Here is a 19,329-nt window from a genome sequence, read left to right as displayed (position 1 = left end):
CTAGCAATGACTTTTGGATATAAATCCAAGAAGGGAGAAAATAAAACTTTTCAACATTTACCAAAAAAAAAAAACAACAAAACCAAACAGTGAAGTGCTAAACACTATTGCAGTGCAGGTCTATTGACACACTAAAGAAAGTTAGCTATGCTTAATAATGCTATCATTATTCAACATTCACCTATGTTTCTGCTTAAAAAAGAAATCCTCATCCTCTGTGTGATAGAAATACACAGTAAATACTGTGTAATAAACAGGTAAAGACACTTCGGCAGAAATAAATTCTGTCCAATATTTCAAGCTGTAGATAAGTCATGAAAATAATGAATGGTAAAGAAAATGTGCATCACACTTGTTCATAAAATCCAGGTCATTATATGAAACACTATATTGTCTGCTAGCCAGCTGGTACTCAATTACTTTTTGATATGGAAAACTGCGCTTTTAAATTGGGCATGACTGATATTAATCGAAGGAGAGGGAATATATGTGTTAAACACTATTTTCTCAAACAGTTCCCGAACCCTAATTCAGAGATGTGTGACAGAACAGAAGACTTAAATGTAATTGCTTACCTACGCAGCTTGGCACTGTGTCATTCCACTGAGCCAAGGCATTAGGGACGGACTGACATCGGATGGCTTTTGAGCCTTGTAGTAGATAACCAGGACTACACTCAAATCGAACAACAGAGCCTGCTGAAAACTCAGAGCCAATCCTCCTTCCATACCTAGGCTCTGGAACTGAGCTACACTGTGTATCACTTGTGCGCGGAACAGCTGTATAAAGTGAGAAAAAATCAAAATAAAAGACATGAATACAAGTGACAGTCATAGTAAAAATAAATAAATAAATAAATAGACCAATAAAAAGTTTATTGTTTCTTTTAGAACAGAGCTCAATTAATTTTACTTGCCCTGCTCCTCTCTTCTCAAAGAATGACCTTATTCTTTTGGAATCTAGTTTTGGGTTGAGACTGTATACAATCATACGAATGCCATGGCAGGTTGGAGAGCTTTTCATGCATGTCTTTAGGCATGAGAAAATCAGTGGGTGTTTCTGTAGCCATCTAAAGACAGGATACTATATTTACCACCTACTTCACTTAATAAATATGGAGGCTTTGCCTTCTCACTAGAAGCCAAGAAAAAAATATTATGGTGTAGGTAATCACATATAAAGACAATGAAATATCTTACAAATATTTGATTTCTCATACTGGAGAATACAAAGTGATAACAATACACCCTCCAGGCTATGTCTGTGTTTCCTGTTGACAACAATTATTTTTACCAATAGTTTCTGGGAATTCATAAACCTGGTATGATACAAGAACAGTTAAAAGACTGTAAACAACATATAAAGAGCAAAATAATAACATTTATTGGAGGCCCATGGGCTTGTTTTCCCTTTGTCTTTGTTTATAACCACTTGTTTATAAAAGATGTTTTTATACCTACTGACTCTTGGTATTGTGCATGTTGTTTGTGTATCAAACCTGTTCTTACTACATTTCCTTTTGCAGTTAGATAGTAAATGCCAATTAAAAAAAAAATAAAATTTATATATAAAATAATAGAAGTGTAATTTTTGTGCAGTATCATCTATGTTTTACAGTATAATAAAATATATGCATTAAAATAATCTAATTAAATATCAGCAATTTTTCTGTATGAGTAGCATAATCAAAGGCTTTACTTGATCAGCTTGGTTTCTCCAAGAATTACTTTAGAGCATCACTGAGCATTCTTTGGATTTTTAGATCAGTTCTAACTAAACTAGTTATACTGCTCAAGTAACATAAAAATTGCTTGCCATTTAGTTCTTAAGTAAGAAAGACACAGAATGGCACAGGAAAAAAAAAGGAGGTGGGTGTTACACTTTATTGCAGGCAAATTTTTAGACACGATGCTTCAGGCTTACTAGTGTAAACAGAATCATGGTTAGTTTTATTTTATAGCATCATGTTTAAATTCCTTTGCTGGTCTGTAACAGTGAAGAGTGGCATTTCCATGTGTTCATATGCACACCTGCACACACAACCCCCCACCCCTTGTTCAGCTACCCTGCTCACTAAGTGAAAGACAAGGCATATGGAGCCTATATATGCTTATTTTCATATTGATAGCTTTATGCTTTTCTTACATCTTATATTGCCATTTGCTCTATTAAGAATCATAATTATATCAGTATTAAGTATTGGTAAACACTCTACAAGTTAACATTTGTCGATGGGTTGGATACAGAACACTAATTGAAATCAATCCTATCATAAATCTAGCATTAAATATGCAATACATTTTAGAAGAATATTGGGAGCTCTCATTTATTATTACATTATGCTCTACCAGTTTTCTGCGTTGCTACCAAAAATAACAGTTAAGTTTATGCAAGTCATACTGAATTAAGAGAAAAGTGTTTTCAAAGAAGATTTAGAAATAATCAATACTAGCAATAACAGTAAAATACACACCCTTTGTTATGCAACTCATTATGTAAGGAGATGATTTGTCACACAGTGTCATACAGATACAGTAACATCTATTTTCTTCTAAATCAGTATGTTAGATGGTTGCAGAAGATTTTAACCTTGAAAGCTTAAGAAAGTTATAAAATGTATCCAGGATTGAAGGTCAGAGGTACACTAACATACTCCTGGATAAATGCATAGTAGGGGAAAGCAAATACTTTTTTTTTTTTTTTTTTTTTTTTTAATGTTTAAACACACTACACAATTTAAACAAATCGCCCTTCAGAAAATTTAATATACCTGCCTTGGTTCAAATAAATAGGATTGTAGGGCCTCATTATTTCACAGACACTCTGTGAAACATGTTTATGCATACAGCTCTGACCATGGCAGGAAACTGTTCTGTGCTTGTGGAAGGTTAATGAAGAAACCATATTTCAAGGATTTCACACAGTCACAGTTCTTCCCGATCATAATGTGCTGACCAGATGCAGTCTGCCAGGTCAGTTCAGCTGACCCAGACTGCTCTCTTTTTTGTTCTCTTTTATTGGGTTTAATAGCATTTTCTCTATCAAAGTATCTTCTATACAAGTACCGTTTTACTCAAAACTTCTTTTTTTTTATTTATTTTTTTATTTTATAGTGACTTTACAATGGACTAGGTGATAATAACTTCATACTGACTAGATAATGATGGCTGCTCACACATCCAACCACATGACTGTCATGTGCCTAGAACTACAGTTTCTGCCACCTGATTAGACATTAATCCATCCCTTGGTCAGGACTACTTGCTCAAATGGGAGTTTTGGTATTGAGATAAATCAATCACAATCATGTGACAGAAAAAGGTACAATACTTTGTTGTGGACTAACCAGTTTCAATTCAGAGAATTTATACTTAATTATGTTTAATTTAATTTACTACTAATTTACATGAACTTCTGATCACTGATTCAGGATTTAAGAAGAAAGAGTATACAAACAATTAAACAGCAACTCAAGTAAACACTTTTACTTCATTCTCACCAGACTCAACTTCAAACACCTATCCACTCCCTTTCTTTGTCTCAACTTTCTTATGTCGATCTTTGTTCTGCCAGTGGGGTGAGAGGCAGTGCAGGAGGTTGGAGTCATGAGTTCTCTTTTTGCTTCATTTTCTTTTTCTTTTTGCTTCCATGTGCTTTGTGTTTTACTCTTTTTTCTCCTGTTTTTCACTTCTTCAAGTTTTCACATCACTCTGTTTCTGAGTGTTCTTACTCCACTGTGGATCACCCATGTGCTGCAGTTGCTTAAAGATGCTCCCTGCTGCAGAACATGGACTTTCACAGGCTCCCAACCCCTCTGAGGTGTTCCCACTCCAGCAGGGGTTACGCACAGGCACAGTCCCTTTGGAAATACTAGCCTTTCGGCATGGAAGGTCTCTTTCCAAGAGTATCTCCAACAAACCCTCTATCAGTGTCTCTAGCAGCACATACCCAGAAGCATCTCTGCCCCAAAGCAGTTGTCACTCTCAGATGTTTTTGAGAACAGGCACCACATGCTCCTATGACTAGTGGAAACTTTAGCATGTGAGAGCTTGTTTATACCAGCTTCAGAGGAAGCTTTTTGTGAGTGGGTCATGGTAGTCCCAGACCTTATCACACACAGGTCACCACCTCAGCCCACTGCTAGTTAAACTTTTAGCCTTACACATGCCTAAAGCTTATCTGTCTTACATAAGAGGCTACGCGACCTGACTGAAAATTTCAGCATCACTTCTGGAGTATTTCTCATTCATTGTGTGGAAGAAACTCTTGTTTGGCCTTTTATGGGAATACCACCTTTTTCTATGCATTTTTTTCACCCAGTTTCGCAAAAGGGAGTAAGTTATGGAAGAAAATCCTATAATTTTCAGTAATCACATCTGGAAATTTGCATACATGCACAAGTAAACCAAACAGATTTTTTTGCATAACTAGAATTTTCAGCACCTCTCAACAAAGGATATTTGATGATCTGCTTTCATTATAATACTGCCTTACAAAAGTTATTTTCCTGTAAGCAAGCTATCTCTGATAGAAGAAAAAAAATAGGCACAGTTTACTAGTACTCTTAAATGAGTTCACAAAGAAGAAGTACTGTTATGTGCTTCCTTTTCAGACGAAAAGCCACTATTTTACCGAAATCAGCCATGAATATCCATGGTTAGATTTGTGTCAGATTATTCTATTGTCAGAAAGAAACACTCAATGTCATGTTAAAATTGACATTTTGCTCAGTTTTTCACAGGTTTTACTAATGCTGTGTTACAGTGGGACAAGAAATGTTAAAGATGCACAATCACTGTAACAGGTACTCTTTTTGTTATTGTTTCCTCCTGTTTTAAAAAGAACTATCTTAAGAATACATGTAATGGAAGCTAGACATAAAAACAAAGTGAGATAGTTCCATACTGTATTTTAAAATGTTCCATACTCTATTTTAAAATGGGGTTTAGAATTTAATAGTCCATGGCAAAATGTAGTACAGTTTCAAGCATCTATAAAAAGTTCAGAAAATAAAAAGTGACACAGTTGACAGCTCAGCTGAAATGCCTCTCACCAATAGACTACTTTAGTTAGAAGAGACCTACAATGATCATTTAGTCCAACTGCTTTTTCAATTCAGGACTTACCAGGTCATGATATTAACATGTTATTAAGGGCACTTTTCAAAGGTCTCTTGAACACTGACAGGCTTGGGGCATCAACCACCTCTCTAGGATGTCTGCTTTAAAGTAGGACATAATGTGTCATGGTAACACATATGTAAAATAATACTAACAGTCTTAGTTCTGCTCTCTAATTAAATTTAACAGACAATGTGTGGCTATGTATTTTATTCTTGTCACAGATTAGATCAACTTAATTGCTAAAGTCATATTCCTCCTATATTGTTTCCCTTTGTCTTTATCACAAAATCCTTCCTGATCCTAGTATGGTAACTTTCTTAGTAATCCTCTTTAAAATCTCATTTGACCTCATAAATTAGTTCATGCACTCGTGTGGTAGAGCAAGTAGAAGAGGACAAGTATTAAAACCCTATAAATTTTTGGATGGTAGGAAGGTCATTACTTTGCTATTTAAGGAGAGAACTCTGTACTGCTGCAGCCTCAGCTATATAAAAATAAAAGCTCTTGTTTCTTAGGTACTGTCTTAGTAGGAAGACCAATATAAGAAAACCTGAACAAAAATATAATTCCCAGTCTTCTTAAATGTGATTGTTCCTAGCATACATCAACATACCTGACCCTAATAGTTTCAAAGACTGGATATTCATTCAGTCTGATATTACAGATAGTCTTTATCTATTGTATGAAATACAAGGAAATGTGATCATCTGAGGGAAAGAAATGAGGGCATAGATGACATATCCAGTTAAAAAGAAGTTTTTGAGAAAGTGGCATTACAAAAGCCATTAAATCTGAATCAAGAGCTACAAACCTTATCTGTTGCATGCTCAAACCAGAATGTGAAATAATGCAAGCAATAACTTTTTTCCCTCTAGCTTTTATTTTAGCTTTTGCCTATAGTGTTGGCAACCTACACTTCTTAAGCTGTATCACACAGGCATTCCATTTTCTGCAGTAATTATCTTGTAGTAAATGTTTCATACTGCTGTGAAACAAAATTGAAATCAGCCCAGTGGAAAAGTGAACAGAGAAGAAGGTCAACCTGGAATAGAGGGCAATAAATAAAATGATTGACTTTGCAGACCAGATTACTGTGTTCAGTGTGAGTGTGGATGTCATTCTCTGGAGTATTTAAAAGGCTATCACGCAGGTGGTCATTGGAAGTATGATCACATGCTTCAAAAGAAGAAAGAAAAAAATTCTCAAAATAATAGAGGTTATTAAATGCCACTAACTCATTAACCAATACATATGTATATATATATTTTAAATATATTAAAATCCCTCTATTTTCAAATAGCTTCATGATTCTCCTGATACAAATAAAATGACTTTGTCTGACTCATTTTCTTCTCATTTGTTAAAATCTATTTGTTACAGTTACTAAAACCACAAATTAATTAAATGAGGCATAGCATTGTCCTCACCTGGAGACTTCCAGTTCAACAGTAATCTATGTGTGTGTATATATACACATACAGCTAATAGAATTGTGAGTTTGCATCACTATGAATTCTTATAAAGCAGCAAAAAATAACACTTTAGGCATATGACAATCAAATAGACTTAAACAGAAAGATGTCATTCATATGCAAATGGATAAGAACTGAATGCTGAAATCTCTTTTATAATTCCAGAAGTTTATATTCCCCATCTTTTATGATTAATTTTCCATGATAAATTTTAATGGAAGTGATGCTTTTGATGTGTAAAAAGGGCAGGTAATGATATCTTAAGGTATATCTAAAATAGAGTGTGCAGTCATGGTGATATCTTTCTATAAACACAGAAGTCATCATCATCATGGCTAGACTTCGCGAACGGAGATTTGAGAAGGGCTCTACCCACACTTGCTAAAAGCACGCTGATGGCTAAAAAGGTCAATGAGAGATAGACAAGTCCAGTTGCAAAAAAACCACAGAAATAAGAAGGCTTAAAAAACAGTCCAAGCAGCTCCTTACAACAGTGGAAATATTCTTGAGGTGAGACAGTTCTTTCCATTTATTTACTGTGTCAAAATATGACTGTGCTCCAATGCAAAAAAGAAAAATAGCCAAAAATTAAAAAGGAAATGAGTAATCTTGATAATATTATTTAAAACTACCCAAAGCTAATTTTACACTTCAATTTAGTAAAGTTGAAAAACTAGCACACAATAAACCAAAGTGCTCAATGACTGTCTCATTATGCTTATTGGGTATGTGTGCAATACCTCTAGTGAACTGCCCAGGAGTCCCTTTGGGACTGCATTTGTTGCCTGTACAAGCAATGAATCTGTAAATACTGGTCCAGGTGTCACCAGACTGCGTTCTCCAAGACACAGGGATCAGCTTAGTGTACTAATCCACCCAGCAGCATACTAACAGACTTGGTCCTGCTGCTTCTTTCTTGCATTGCAGCTGTACTGTGTAGACATGCATATAATATCTCCTCAAGTTCAGTCGGGGCAGAAACAGACCACTAAGTCTTCCATCCACGCTTCAATGCTGAAACTGCCTAATGGTCTCTGCCATAGTAATTTTCTCTCCAAGTTCTCAAGAAGAGGGAATTCCTTAGCAGCCCGAACAAAAACTCTTGAAAAATCAACTGGGAGTACTGCAAAAGACTAATACAACTAAGGAAACTCAACAAAACCTTGAACTCACTCAGCAGTAAGGGAGCAACAGGTCACAGACTACTGAGAAAGGCTGGATATATTCGGGTCCGTGGGGTCAGATAGATCCAACGCAGACAACTGCCTTTATGAAGCCAGTCTACCATCAGGAGAAATCCCTGATTACTGGAAAAAGGTTAGGACTACACTCATATTTAAAGCAATACGTGAAGACCTATGAAGACTTAAAGATAATACACTTCACGAAGCTGGCACCAGTGTCTTGCAGCAAAAGTGGACACGTTTACCTTGGTAAACAAAGTGAAAACCTCTGGCTGATGCCCCACTCTTAGCACTGAATCGCAGAAGAATTTGATTAGATGTAGCCAAAGGCAACGTCTCTCCTACAAATGGAAACAGAAAATAAATTAAATATGCAAAACAGAAACAAGACCTCAAGACTTACAGCTCTTCAGTATGGAATCAAATATACTGTTAAAATACATAGTCTTATGTTTTCCTCTGTAGTTAAAGAAAACATAAATAACATTGTACAAAATTAAATTTGCCACTGGAGATTTGAAACTTGTCAAAATAAAAAGGCTTCCTGATTGAACAACATAAACCTTCTGACATTTACTGCAGCTGTTGGAACTAGAGCTCAAATAAACTACTTGACTTGAGAACCCTACTGCCACCTGGGGCCAAAATCATTAGAAGAATTTTTAGTTAACTCTTTTCTGTGACTGAAAGCTTTACTTTGCCTTGCAAAACACATTAAACAATTAAAAATATTTAAAAATGCCACAGGGATCTTCATGGGATGTTTATCATTTTAAGACTGAAACTGAACTATAAGAGAGCAAATCCATGACTTGTTTTATATAGTGGCTTCAATAAAATATATGAACACACATGAACTATGTTATATTAATAATTTTATTATAGCTTTGCAAATTTTATTTCTGACTTGAGGATTAATAAAGATGTTTAATATACTTTATCTCCTTTCCTGACAGATCTGTCAGGAGTCATGATAAGAGTTCAGTAACGAAACACTACAGACAAAAGTGCAGTACTTCTACACTGAAAGGATTCTACTCCCTCTGACTAGTGTTTTTATTCTCACTGGACTGTATCAACCCATATTTTAAGAAATGCTACTGAAATTAATGATAATGCACTCATTTAAAATACCTTGCATTACTAGGTAAATAGGATTTATAATTCTTTCACTTTGATTAATTTTATATTATTGCAGCTAGTGATTCAATGTAACAGAATTCTATTCTAGATCTATGTAAATCAGATATGTCATTAGGAATAAATAAAAATAAAAATTGTAAATTCTTTTCAAATATTTTCAAATGTTTTCTGTGAAAACAAACATTAACTTCAACTTATATAAAAGTTTGTCGCGGTAAAATTTGGTGCTTGGATGATATCCTAAATTTAAAAATTTAAATTTGTTTTGTTGTTGAAATTATACCAGTAATTAAACAAAACTTAAAATTTGTTTGTGAAGTCTTCTAATGGTAGAAATAGCTAGGATTCACCAGAGGAAAATATTGAGCTGAGTTTTTCAAATAATAATATATTTTCTATAAATCAAGTATATATATATATATGTTATATTCTTTTCAAATGACGTATCTCTCCAGTTATTCAAAGTTAAAGCCAAGAAGCCATGAAAATCCCTGGATTGCAAAAATCTTTAACTTACATATAAATTTTCCTAAATATTAGGAGTGTATGACACATTCATAGCTGCAGAAATATATTTGAATATTATCCCCTGGAGATGAACACAGTCATTACATATATGCATACACTGGAAATTCTGACCATGCTGAAATTCATATAATCTTAATTATGATTTCACAAGGTCAACATTTTGCCATAGTTACCTGAATGCAACAGCTGACCTGCTTTTAGTGTAATTGTATGTTTGCATACAGATGATTTTGTAAACACAAGTAATTTGTGTTTAAATTAGTCGTTCAGAATATGTAGATGTATAATTCAAAAAGTTTAGCAGCAGAGAAGATAATTATACCATCCAATCTGCCTTCTTACATAGAATTCTGAGAATTTAATTCAATCATGTCTACACTTACCCCAGTAATCAACTCTTGCCTAAACCATATGTTACAGAATAAATTCTTGATTTAAGAATTTAGAAGGGTGTTCCATTTCCCTTGGCATTCTGTTCCAATTACTTTATTTCTAAATGAAATTTATAACATTGTCTTGATTTTTTTTTCATGCTGAGCTTTGTGATGAATGTATACTTCTTTTTCTTTATTAATTACCTGAGTGAGATCCAGACAGTGAACTAAGAAGTCTAGCCTGAGAATTTTCTCCATCAAATAATTCTGCCACGTCATTCAAAGCTGTCTGAAAATAGGCAAATTGTCCAAACACAACTGCATTCAAAAAAAAAAAAAAAAAAAAAAGAGGAAAAAATAAAACTAGAGAAGATAAAAGAACTTAGTCTTTAAAAACAAATTTAAGGACATATTTTTGCTTGTCTTAGTTACCAGTGAATTTCTGCATGAATCTTTCCAATTTACTTTATTTTGTATTGTGATAAAACAGTTACATTAAACTTATGCAATAAGAATACTATTTGCTTTTCATTATTTCCTTTTTAAAAAAAAAACACAAAAATTATTAAATCACACTTTTCCCAGAACTGTAATGTCCATTCAAACAAACCTTATTCCTTATTGCCTAGGTACCTATGAGAATAAGGAAACGGAATATCTAAAAAGAAAAGTTTTTACCAAAATGACATTACCAACCTTAACAACTATTAAGCTGCATCTACTATCACATATGATTAGTTGCTCTTCTAGTTTTAATGTAAGATTTTTTAAACTTACTGATTTGTCAATTTTTTAAACTTTGCATAAGTACATATTTTATCAGAAAGATATAAAAGCTGATCAAATACTAAAAATACCAATATGTTATCAGCTTTGTCATTTTGCTACTTAATTTGCACTTCAACTGTACATAATTAAAAGTGTATTAATAAATAATTTAGTTATACAATGTCTCACTAATAAATATCAAATGGTTCACTGAATTCAAATATCATATAGCAATTGAAACATGAAGCAGTAACCCAGTAAAACTAAGTCAATAAAAATATTAATTTGTCACTCTAGACACCCGTGTTTTATTTACATCTGAGTCCTTACAGGTTTTGTTGCATATAGAAGGTACCAAATGCATCTAGTTGCTGTGAATTCATTCTTTCGGTAAGCAAGTAGCAAAATGGATCTTATTGCTATTTGTCTGGATTTGAATTTGAAAAACCCTGCTTTGCAGAAAACCACACCCTACATACAATTGCACAAGTTTTTGAGATTTTGTGCAAGCATTTTGACATATTGAAATAATTGGTTTTGTGATTTCTCACAAACATTTCTCGTAGTTTTGTGTAAAATTGCTTCCATGCCCTTCACTGTACCTCTTAAATGTGATTATTCTACTCATCTTGCCCTTGTTAAAACATGAAAAACAAAAAGTTAAAATATAAGAAGAATATAAAAACTTTGGTTTTGACACTTGATTTGACTTTGCAGAAAGTCTGAATGCATGATTATCCTATGATGATGAATAATATAATCAATGAAGGTGTTCAGAATACACTTGGATAGCAGACAGAGATGGCTTGGTTGAAATCTATTGATTTCTCTAGGGAGAAGTAAAAGGTCAAAACCCTAGAATCAATTTCCATGTCAGGAATATATTTATTTCTTATAAGTAATTTGCAATATATTGAAAATCTCAGGTCATTATTACACATAAAGGATACATGAACAGTAGAACAATGATAATGACTGATAATAGAAGAAATTCTTACCAAATTCTTTAGGAACAGTTATAGAATAATGGCAAGTCTGTCCAGCAGTGTAATTATGAGGATAGTTTGGTGACAAAACAACTCCCTCTGATCCAGTATACTGCCCTCCACATGGAGCTAGGAAAAAACCAGAAAGAAACATATCAATTAGAGTTGTCTGTATTAGTTAGGTCCAAAAAAAAATAAAAAGCTCAAGGTTAAAAAGTGACGGTTTACTGGTTTTGGTTTTATTTGGTTTTACTGTACTGAAATATAAAATGGTTCTTTCTCAGGATATAATTTTTAATATAATTTATTTAAAATTAGAATACATGAGAGTTTGACTACAAGTATTCACGTTGGATTGGAAGTATAAATTATTTAACTGAAACATACTGTAAACTCAGAATTTACATGGGGTTTTTATTAGAATATCTTTCTATATCCATCTGTATTAAAAAAAGCTCAGGAAAAAATATAGTACTAGATAAATAAATAGCACAGTTATCTTGTGTCTCAGAGGAATACATAGATACACTGACAGTAGCCTGCACAGAATGCCAAGGATTCTACTTTGTCAATGTATGCTTGAATTGCCTTGTTTTTCATAGCTTCCTAGATGATTATGAAAAAGCACATAGATTATATGTATAAAAAAATCTTTGGTTTCATATGTATATAAAAAAAAGAACAGAAAGATTAAGAGAAACTTTTTATAGCTACAGAATTTATAGCTACAGATAGGAAAATATCATTCTACTATAGGGAACAAAGTAAATCAACATTACCCTACTGTGGGCATCTTACATATAGCAGATTATAATTTAACAACTGCCTGGAAAGTAGCTCTGGGAATGATCTGTGGCCCAGGTGGACAACAAGGTCATTGGTCTGGGGCAATGCAAGTACCCTGTTACCAGCTCCTGGCTCTGCTGACCCACCTCGTGTTGTGGAACTGTGCGTAGTGAGTGAGGGCATAGCATGGGCTTTGGACAGCCTTGGCTCCTGGCCCTTGTGGAGCAGACCTGCTCTCTCTGCTCCCTGACAGGTCTTCAAAATCAAACTTGAAATATCTTTGCAAGTTTAACTTCCTTATACAGGCAGCAATTAATATTACAAATCTATGTCTTCTCTTAGCTGCTTGTATGAATTATTCAAAAATCCAATGTAATGATAGAACATAACAAGTTTGATCTGTCAGTAGGCCGAATAGGATTATGTGGCTGAGGTGAAATTCAAATATCACAAGGAATCAGTTTATGCCATGAATTTAAAATCTTCATATTTCCTTCTCTTCTTGTTTTGAGGATACCAGAAAGCAAGCCACAAAGTCTATCTTCTATTTACCAGATGAAATTTTCAAGTCATGAACATTTCACTGGAAAGAAAGAATGTCACTTATACTTAATTTAAAACAAGCTTCAAAGTTATTGAGTTGTAGAAATGTTTCCTTCTAAATTGTTTTTTCCTATAATTAAAAACCTAAAACTTCACAGGAGGTAATTTTTCAACATATATAAATCAGTACTTGGTGCTAATTAACTAATATATGTAACTTCCTTTTGATTTGTTAAAATTGTTCCATAGATATATATACATAAAACACAAATGTTGAAACCTGGGATAGAGGATAAATTAGTTAGCCATAGCTCTGAGATGTCATTTTAATTTTCTGCCTCAGTAACTATTATTATTATTATACGGTGACAATTAATGCAGTATTGAGATGCTTGTGATATCTATTCTAAAGAATGTGCCTAAAGAAACTTACATATTACATTATAGTCATCATATGAACATATGTTGATTGCAGAGTTTAAAGATATTTTTAAATATTTGACTAAGCTATAGTCTAACACTCATCATAATTCTTATTTTTTGACCTCGTTTTTTTTTTTTATACCAGCTATATGTGTAGAAATAGTCTAAACAGCCTCAGGGTCTGAGAAACTGAATTCACTGAGGGGACAAAGTAAGAAAACAATACATACCATTACAAGATGGCAATGCTCTGTTCCATGCTGGCTTTCCATCTGCACCAATTACACATGTTATAGTTGAAGGATCAATAATCTTATATCCAGAATCACACTGATAAGTAATAGTTGAACCAAGCTTAAAGTCTGCTCCAATTCTTGTCCCATTCATGATGTTTCCAGGATCAAAACAAGCTTCCCGTGGCTTTTCTGTTAAAATGAATTGCAGTAAATCTAGATACACTTTCAATTTAAATTATTTAAAAAAAAAAAAAAAAAAAAAAATTGAACAATTGTCCATTTTTTCTTTCCAATCAGTTTAAATTTTTAAACAGCTTATTAATGTATTATTGTGTTTCTGTATGCTTATTACAAGGTCATGGATGTTTTCATAAAATTGGTTATCTGGCCAAGGAAATGATAGTGAGAGGATCTAATCAACAGCATTTTCTTCCTCCTATTTGTTGGTGGAACTCTCTGAAAGCTGAATGACTCCAAAAAAAGTTTAGTACTGTAGAAGAAAAATGGCCAGTTCTAGAATTTACCACTTCTATACACACACTGGTGAAATAAGGAGGACTAGAGAAACGTGGGTCCTCTCCAGAAAGAAATGGGAGACCTGGTTATCCGGGACATGGAAAAGGCAACAAGGGTATGTAGTGATCGGACAAGGGGGAATGGCTTCAAACTGAAAGAGAGGTTTAGATTAAAATAAGGAAGCAATCCTTCAGCATAAGGTAGTGAGGCACTGGAACAGATTGGCCAGAGAAGTTTTGGATGTCTCCTCACTGGAAGTGAGGCCAGGTTGGATGGGACTTTGAGCAACCTGGTCTAGTGGAAGGTATCCCTTCCCATGGCAGGGAGGTTGATCTTTAAGTACCTTCCAACCCAAACCATTTAATCATTTAAAAAATTCTATATAAAATATTGAATAATGTACTTAAGAAAAATATCTAATTATTAGGCACAAATACACGGTCCATTGAGTACAATAACTTTTTTTAATACAGTGTTCTGTTCTTATTTCTTTTATTTAATTATAATTTCATTTGACTTCCAGCTGCATAAAGCTACACATATGCTGAGAACAAAAAATAGACATACAGTGAAAATGTGTATTCACATTTTCAGTGGACATCTTTATGTCTTTGTCTCCTACTCAGCTTTCCACTCTCTTTCCTTGTAGGTCTGACCGACTTCCTGGAACAAAAAGTTTTCCTATTTTTTTGATATTTTGTTTTGAGAGGAACAGTCTAAGACTTCATCCATGGCAATATGACAATTACTTTGTGAAAAAGAACCTTGCCAACATGGAGAATAATGCATGATGCTGGACAACTGATGAAGACTAAATATAAAAATTATTTTATAGTTATTTTTCACTTCCTTCTCTTTTATAGGTATTTTATTTTATATTCCTTAGATCTTTTTGTTCCTTCATTTTTAACATGTACATTAATGTGGCTTGCTTCCATTGTCAAGAATAAGGAGCTGAGGTAGCATCTCTGCTGCAGAAAAACAGCTTCATAAATCTCAGCAAAGATAATAATCACACCAGGGACAACATCTGTGATCAGAAAGAAACTGGCATTTTCAGTGAGTGTCTGGCTTTAGTAAATAGGCAGTGTAACTCAATCTCTGTCTAGTAATAGGTACCTCCCAAAAAATGCAAATACTGTCCAGTAGTATTTACTCAAAAATGCATTTGCAAATTCAAAACAAAGTGGAAAGGAAAGTGTATTGGTATGTATTGACAAGAAAGAAGCAGTCAGGTATTCTACTTGAGTAAGACAATTCCATTATTCTAAAACTCTTTTCCAAATGTTACTTTAGATGTACCTCTTCTACCAATTTTTGTTTTCTGGAAGATGACAATGTGCATAACTGATGTGAAAAGGATTTCATGAAATAGTATTTCTGTTGTCCTTCATTTATTAACAGAAGATTTTTAAAAATTACATCAATACATCAAGGTATCTGGCAGTTCTGTATGAGTACATATAGAAGTAAACAGATTTGAGTCTCAATAATACTGAATAACATTCTTTTCCCTTTATGTTCTCACAGCTTATGATGAGAACAGTACCTTTATAGTCAATGGCAAATCCTGACATTCCAACAGAAGCATCACTGCGAAAAGCCAGAAACAGACTGTTACCACTGCTCTCTATTCTTTCAGGAGCATGCGAGCCTTGAAAACTGCCAATCAGAGGACTGTTGGAATCTTCTCCTTCATAAATATGTAGAAAATCATAACTGGGTTCCATATTGAAACTGAAAATAAAGGGAAAAGAGAATTAAGTCTTCATTTCTTTTTAATGAGTTAAACATTACTATAACTGTGGCTGCCAATCTTCTGCCTAACACATTTTCTTCTCCAGAAATAAATGTCTTTTTAAATATGATTCACAATGAAAATTTGCTAACTTTCAATGGAGTTCTTTTTACCACTGACTGGAACACATTCAGCTTCCCAAAATCCATCAGGCATATCCTCCTACCTATCCTAAATACTATTCTTAAGATAATAGAATCACCTTCTTCAGAAAGGCTGGCTCTTACCAGTGCCCAGGGGAATGATCCAGGCAACTAGCTTAAAGTCCAGATTTTAGCAGGCTAAACTGGAGGATATTAAATCCCTCCATTACAAACATAAGTTTACCTTTTTGGAAACAAGATGCTTTCATAGAAATAGACGACTATCCTGGAACTTGCATTTGTTCTTACCCAAATTACACCAGACAATTACGATAAATTAACGTGAATTAACATTATTCTCACTAAACCATCTATATTGTGCTATATTTCATGACATCTATATGTTTTAAAAATAATTTTGAAGATAATATGAATGGAATGTCATTCAGAGGAATGTAATTGAGATGAGTTCTGAGACAACATAAAGATAAATATCAGGCATTTATATGAGAAATGTATACAGAGATAGATAAAAGGATATACTAGGAACACTGAAGAAAACATGAGAAAAGTAAAACTACATTACAAACAGGCTAGGCAGGGACTCAGTCAGGTGAGTGGATTTTTGTCTATCTTTGTAGAACAATATAAATAAATTCTTTTTCCCAAGTGCGATGGTCAGCTTTTGTTTCAGAGAAAGGGTGCAAATATTACACAGAAAAATTCTGAACATGCCACCATCTCTTTCTAAACGAATCACAATTGATCACCATTCTACTGAAGTCAACAGAAATGTTACCATTCCTAGTTTAAAAATCACGCTTAAGACAGAGTATCAGAAAATGAAAAAAAATTGCATTTGCATCCACAGATATAGCAAGTAAGGTTGCATAGGACTGATTCAAATAGAAATGATAAACTGAACACAATAATATGACTATATCCCTGAACTTCAAATTTTTGATAAAAATCTATGCAACACATATAGGTTATTATGGAACACTTTGTAAATAAAACTTTTTATGATTATGATACAATAATATCTCAATGTCTTTTGTTTCTTGACTAAGTAGAACTTTTTTTTTTTTTCTGATCCATATACTTCGAGCAAAGTATATTTAGTCTGTATTTCTAAAAATCTGTAAGAATGACTTACCAATAGAGTTTCTGCTACAGCTTAAGTCTCCACTATTAGGTACGATAGCATAAATTTAGCATTTCTATAGACTGACATTCTTTTTCAAAGATTTTTATTTCCTATGTCACAGAAAGTTTTATTCTTCAGGGATATATTTGATAGCAAAAGTACCATTTAACTATAATTTTTTATTTTATATTATTTGGAAGCAATCATATAGCACTTATTAGATGTATGTTCCAGAACTTAGCCAGAGAATATAATTAGAAGCTTTAAGAAATTATAAATAATGCCATTTTTAGATGTGATGTTTAAAACCCTTTAAAACATTCATGAAGAAATGGTACCTTTTGAATATCAAGGCAATGACAAAGTCAGGGTTTACTTTTATTCTCCAGTCACATTCTTTCCCAGGAGGATAAGGCTGTGGATAGTTAGGTGATAAAATAACTCCTGCTGGGCCTGTCAGATTTCCTCCACATGCAGCTGTCACAATGGAAAAAAGAAATATGGTCACATGTTAAATTCACATTAACTGTTAAATAGGAATAAACTGACTTCTACATTTACCAAAACTAATATTTTTTAAAAAAACTCAGAGCTTTCCCACTTTCAGTTAGCAAAACTTTTGCTATTTTCCTTTTGAAGAAGTGAGCTCTGTTTATATTCAAAAGCAGAATAGGAAAAGTTCTTTCAAATGAAAAAAAAATATGTAAAGTTAAATAGGAAGTCATCTATATTTTTGCTATTAATTAATCCTGTTTCTTTCAAGCTGAAAATTTCTTAGGTACTGGAAGTACTTTAAGAACTGGAAAAGCTCAGTAGTAGGATTTAGGATGCAGTTTCTTTTGACTGTGGATGTAGTTCAAAACAGTTTGATTCACTTAGTAAAGATGCTACCAAAATAAAAAATGAAATACATTTATTTAGTGACCATAAATTGAATGTGGCTTTTAAACAGATAAGGAATCCAACTCGTTGAGATGATAATCATGTAGAAGTCTAATGAAAAAGTACAGTAGTCAACACAGAGTGCATCTACATTACCAAGTCAAGCAGACTCAGAGAAACACATCTACAGCATAAAACAGTTGGTACTAAGGGTTTGGAATGTACAGTAAATATTTTAAAGAAAGTGTGTGTGTGGGGGGGGGGTCAGGCCATTTCACTTATAAATCAGCATACTGAAATTAGGACATACAAAAATTCTAAAATTACATATAACAGCTTTACAGAACTCTTAAAGTTTCTATTGTTGTCATGCCTACAGTAAAGATTACTTTAATCTGCTTTCCCCTTCAAAGTGACCTTGAGTATGCAGAAAAATAAAAATAATTATGTGTATATGTTTTGCCCAAAAGGATTCTCTCTTTCTTTCTATCTTATTTCCTCCTTTCTTTTGTGTTTGATTCGTTAGGTTTTGTTGGTTTTGCATATTGGGTTTTTTTGTTTGTTTACTAGACTACAGAGAACCACAGAGATATTATATTTGGTATTTAATGAACCTTCTAGACCAGACAGGTACCAGATATATTTTATTTTAATTTTTTAATTTAATTTTTTAAATTTTTAATTTGTGAATGATCCCAGTGCACTTAGTAGAGCATTTTATACTGCTATTTGTACATTGCACACAAGGTATCCAGAAGACAATGTTCAGATTATATGCTGCTCCGATTCTGCTACATGATATGGTCTCAGAGAAACTATTCTACATTGTCCTGAATCCTTCACAGTATTTGTCTTTAGAAAAGCAGAGGGACTGCAATTGCTTGAGGATTTGATATTTTGGAAAGTACCTCTACAAGCCACTTGTAGAAAGAGAAAGCATTATGTTTATTCCAGTACTATTGTGTTTCTTGTTTAGGATTGTTAAAATAAGTTTTCATTTAATTATAAATCAGTACACAACAAAATAACAAGGATTTAACAAATTACTATACCTAGCAGATAAATTTCCACAGGTGTTGATTAACCTTAGGAGAGTTACACTGCTGAACTTAAAATACATTTCAGCAAGACTTCCAAGCCTGCAATTATGAATCTACTGACCAGAACCAAAGAGAAACCTTTATACCATCTAGAACTACGGAACCAAGATCTCCCACCCTCTCCTAGTGCTATGGATATACATATAATTTCTTTCAACAGCACTGTCACTTGGATCACCTTCTCTGCATCTACTTTTCCCAATAGGCATCCAGTATCCAAGGGATTGCACAGGATGG

The 19,329-nt window shown here is 33.5% G+C and overlaps 1 protein-coding gene across 3 annotated transcripts in view; it reads right to left on the bottom strand.

Annotated features, from left to right (window-relative positions):
• The window catches only part of CSMD1 (CUB and Sushi multiple domains 1), a 1,108,336-nt gene that overhangs the window by 163,943 nt on the left and 925,064 nt on the right, over window positions 1-19,329 (bottom strand). For all 3 annotated transcript variants that reach the window (XR_007628921.1, XM_050315426.1, XM_050315427.1), the window contains exons 28-34: window positions 17,449-17,587; window positions 15,632-15,819; window positions 13,561-13,755; window positions 11,591-11,707; window positions 10,029-10,142; window positions 8,025-8,120; window positions 576-779 (exon numbers count right to left, since the gene is read on the bottom strand). Coding sequence is in view for 2 of the 3 variants with exons in the window: in XM_050315426.1 (XP_050171383.1) it covers window positions 576-779; window positions 8,025-8,120; window positions 10,029-10,142; window positions 11,591-11,707; window positions 13,561-13,755; window positions 15,632-15,819; window positions 17,449-17,587 (1,053 nt within the window). In the remaining variant the exon portion in view is untranslated. The remainder of the gene's footprint in view (window positions 1-575; window positions 780-8,024; window positions 8,121-10,028; window positions 10,143-11,590; window positions 11,708-13,560; window positions 13,756-15,631; window positions 15,820-17,448; window positions 17,588-19,329) is intronic.

The sequence above is a fragment of the Myiozetetes cayanensis genome, unplaced genomic scaffold, assembly GCF_022539395.1.
Source record: "Myiozetetes cayanensis isolate MyiCay16 unplaced genomic scaffold, myiCay2020 scf2-11, whole genome shotgun sequence".
NCBI classification, from domain to species: domain Eukaryota; kingdom Metazoa; phylum Chordata; class Aves; order Passeriformes; family Tyrannidae; genus Myiozetetes; species Myiozetetes cayanensis.
The sequence above is the reverse complement of the archived record's forward strand: the minus strand, read 5'-3'. Positions and strand labels throughout refer to the sequence as shown.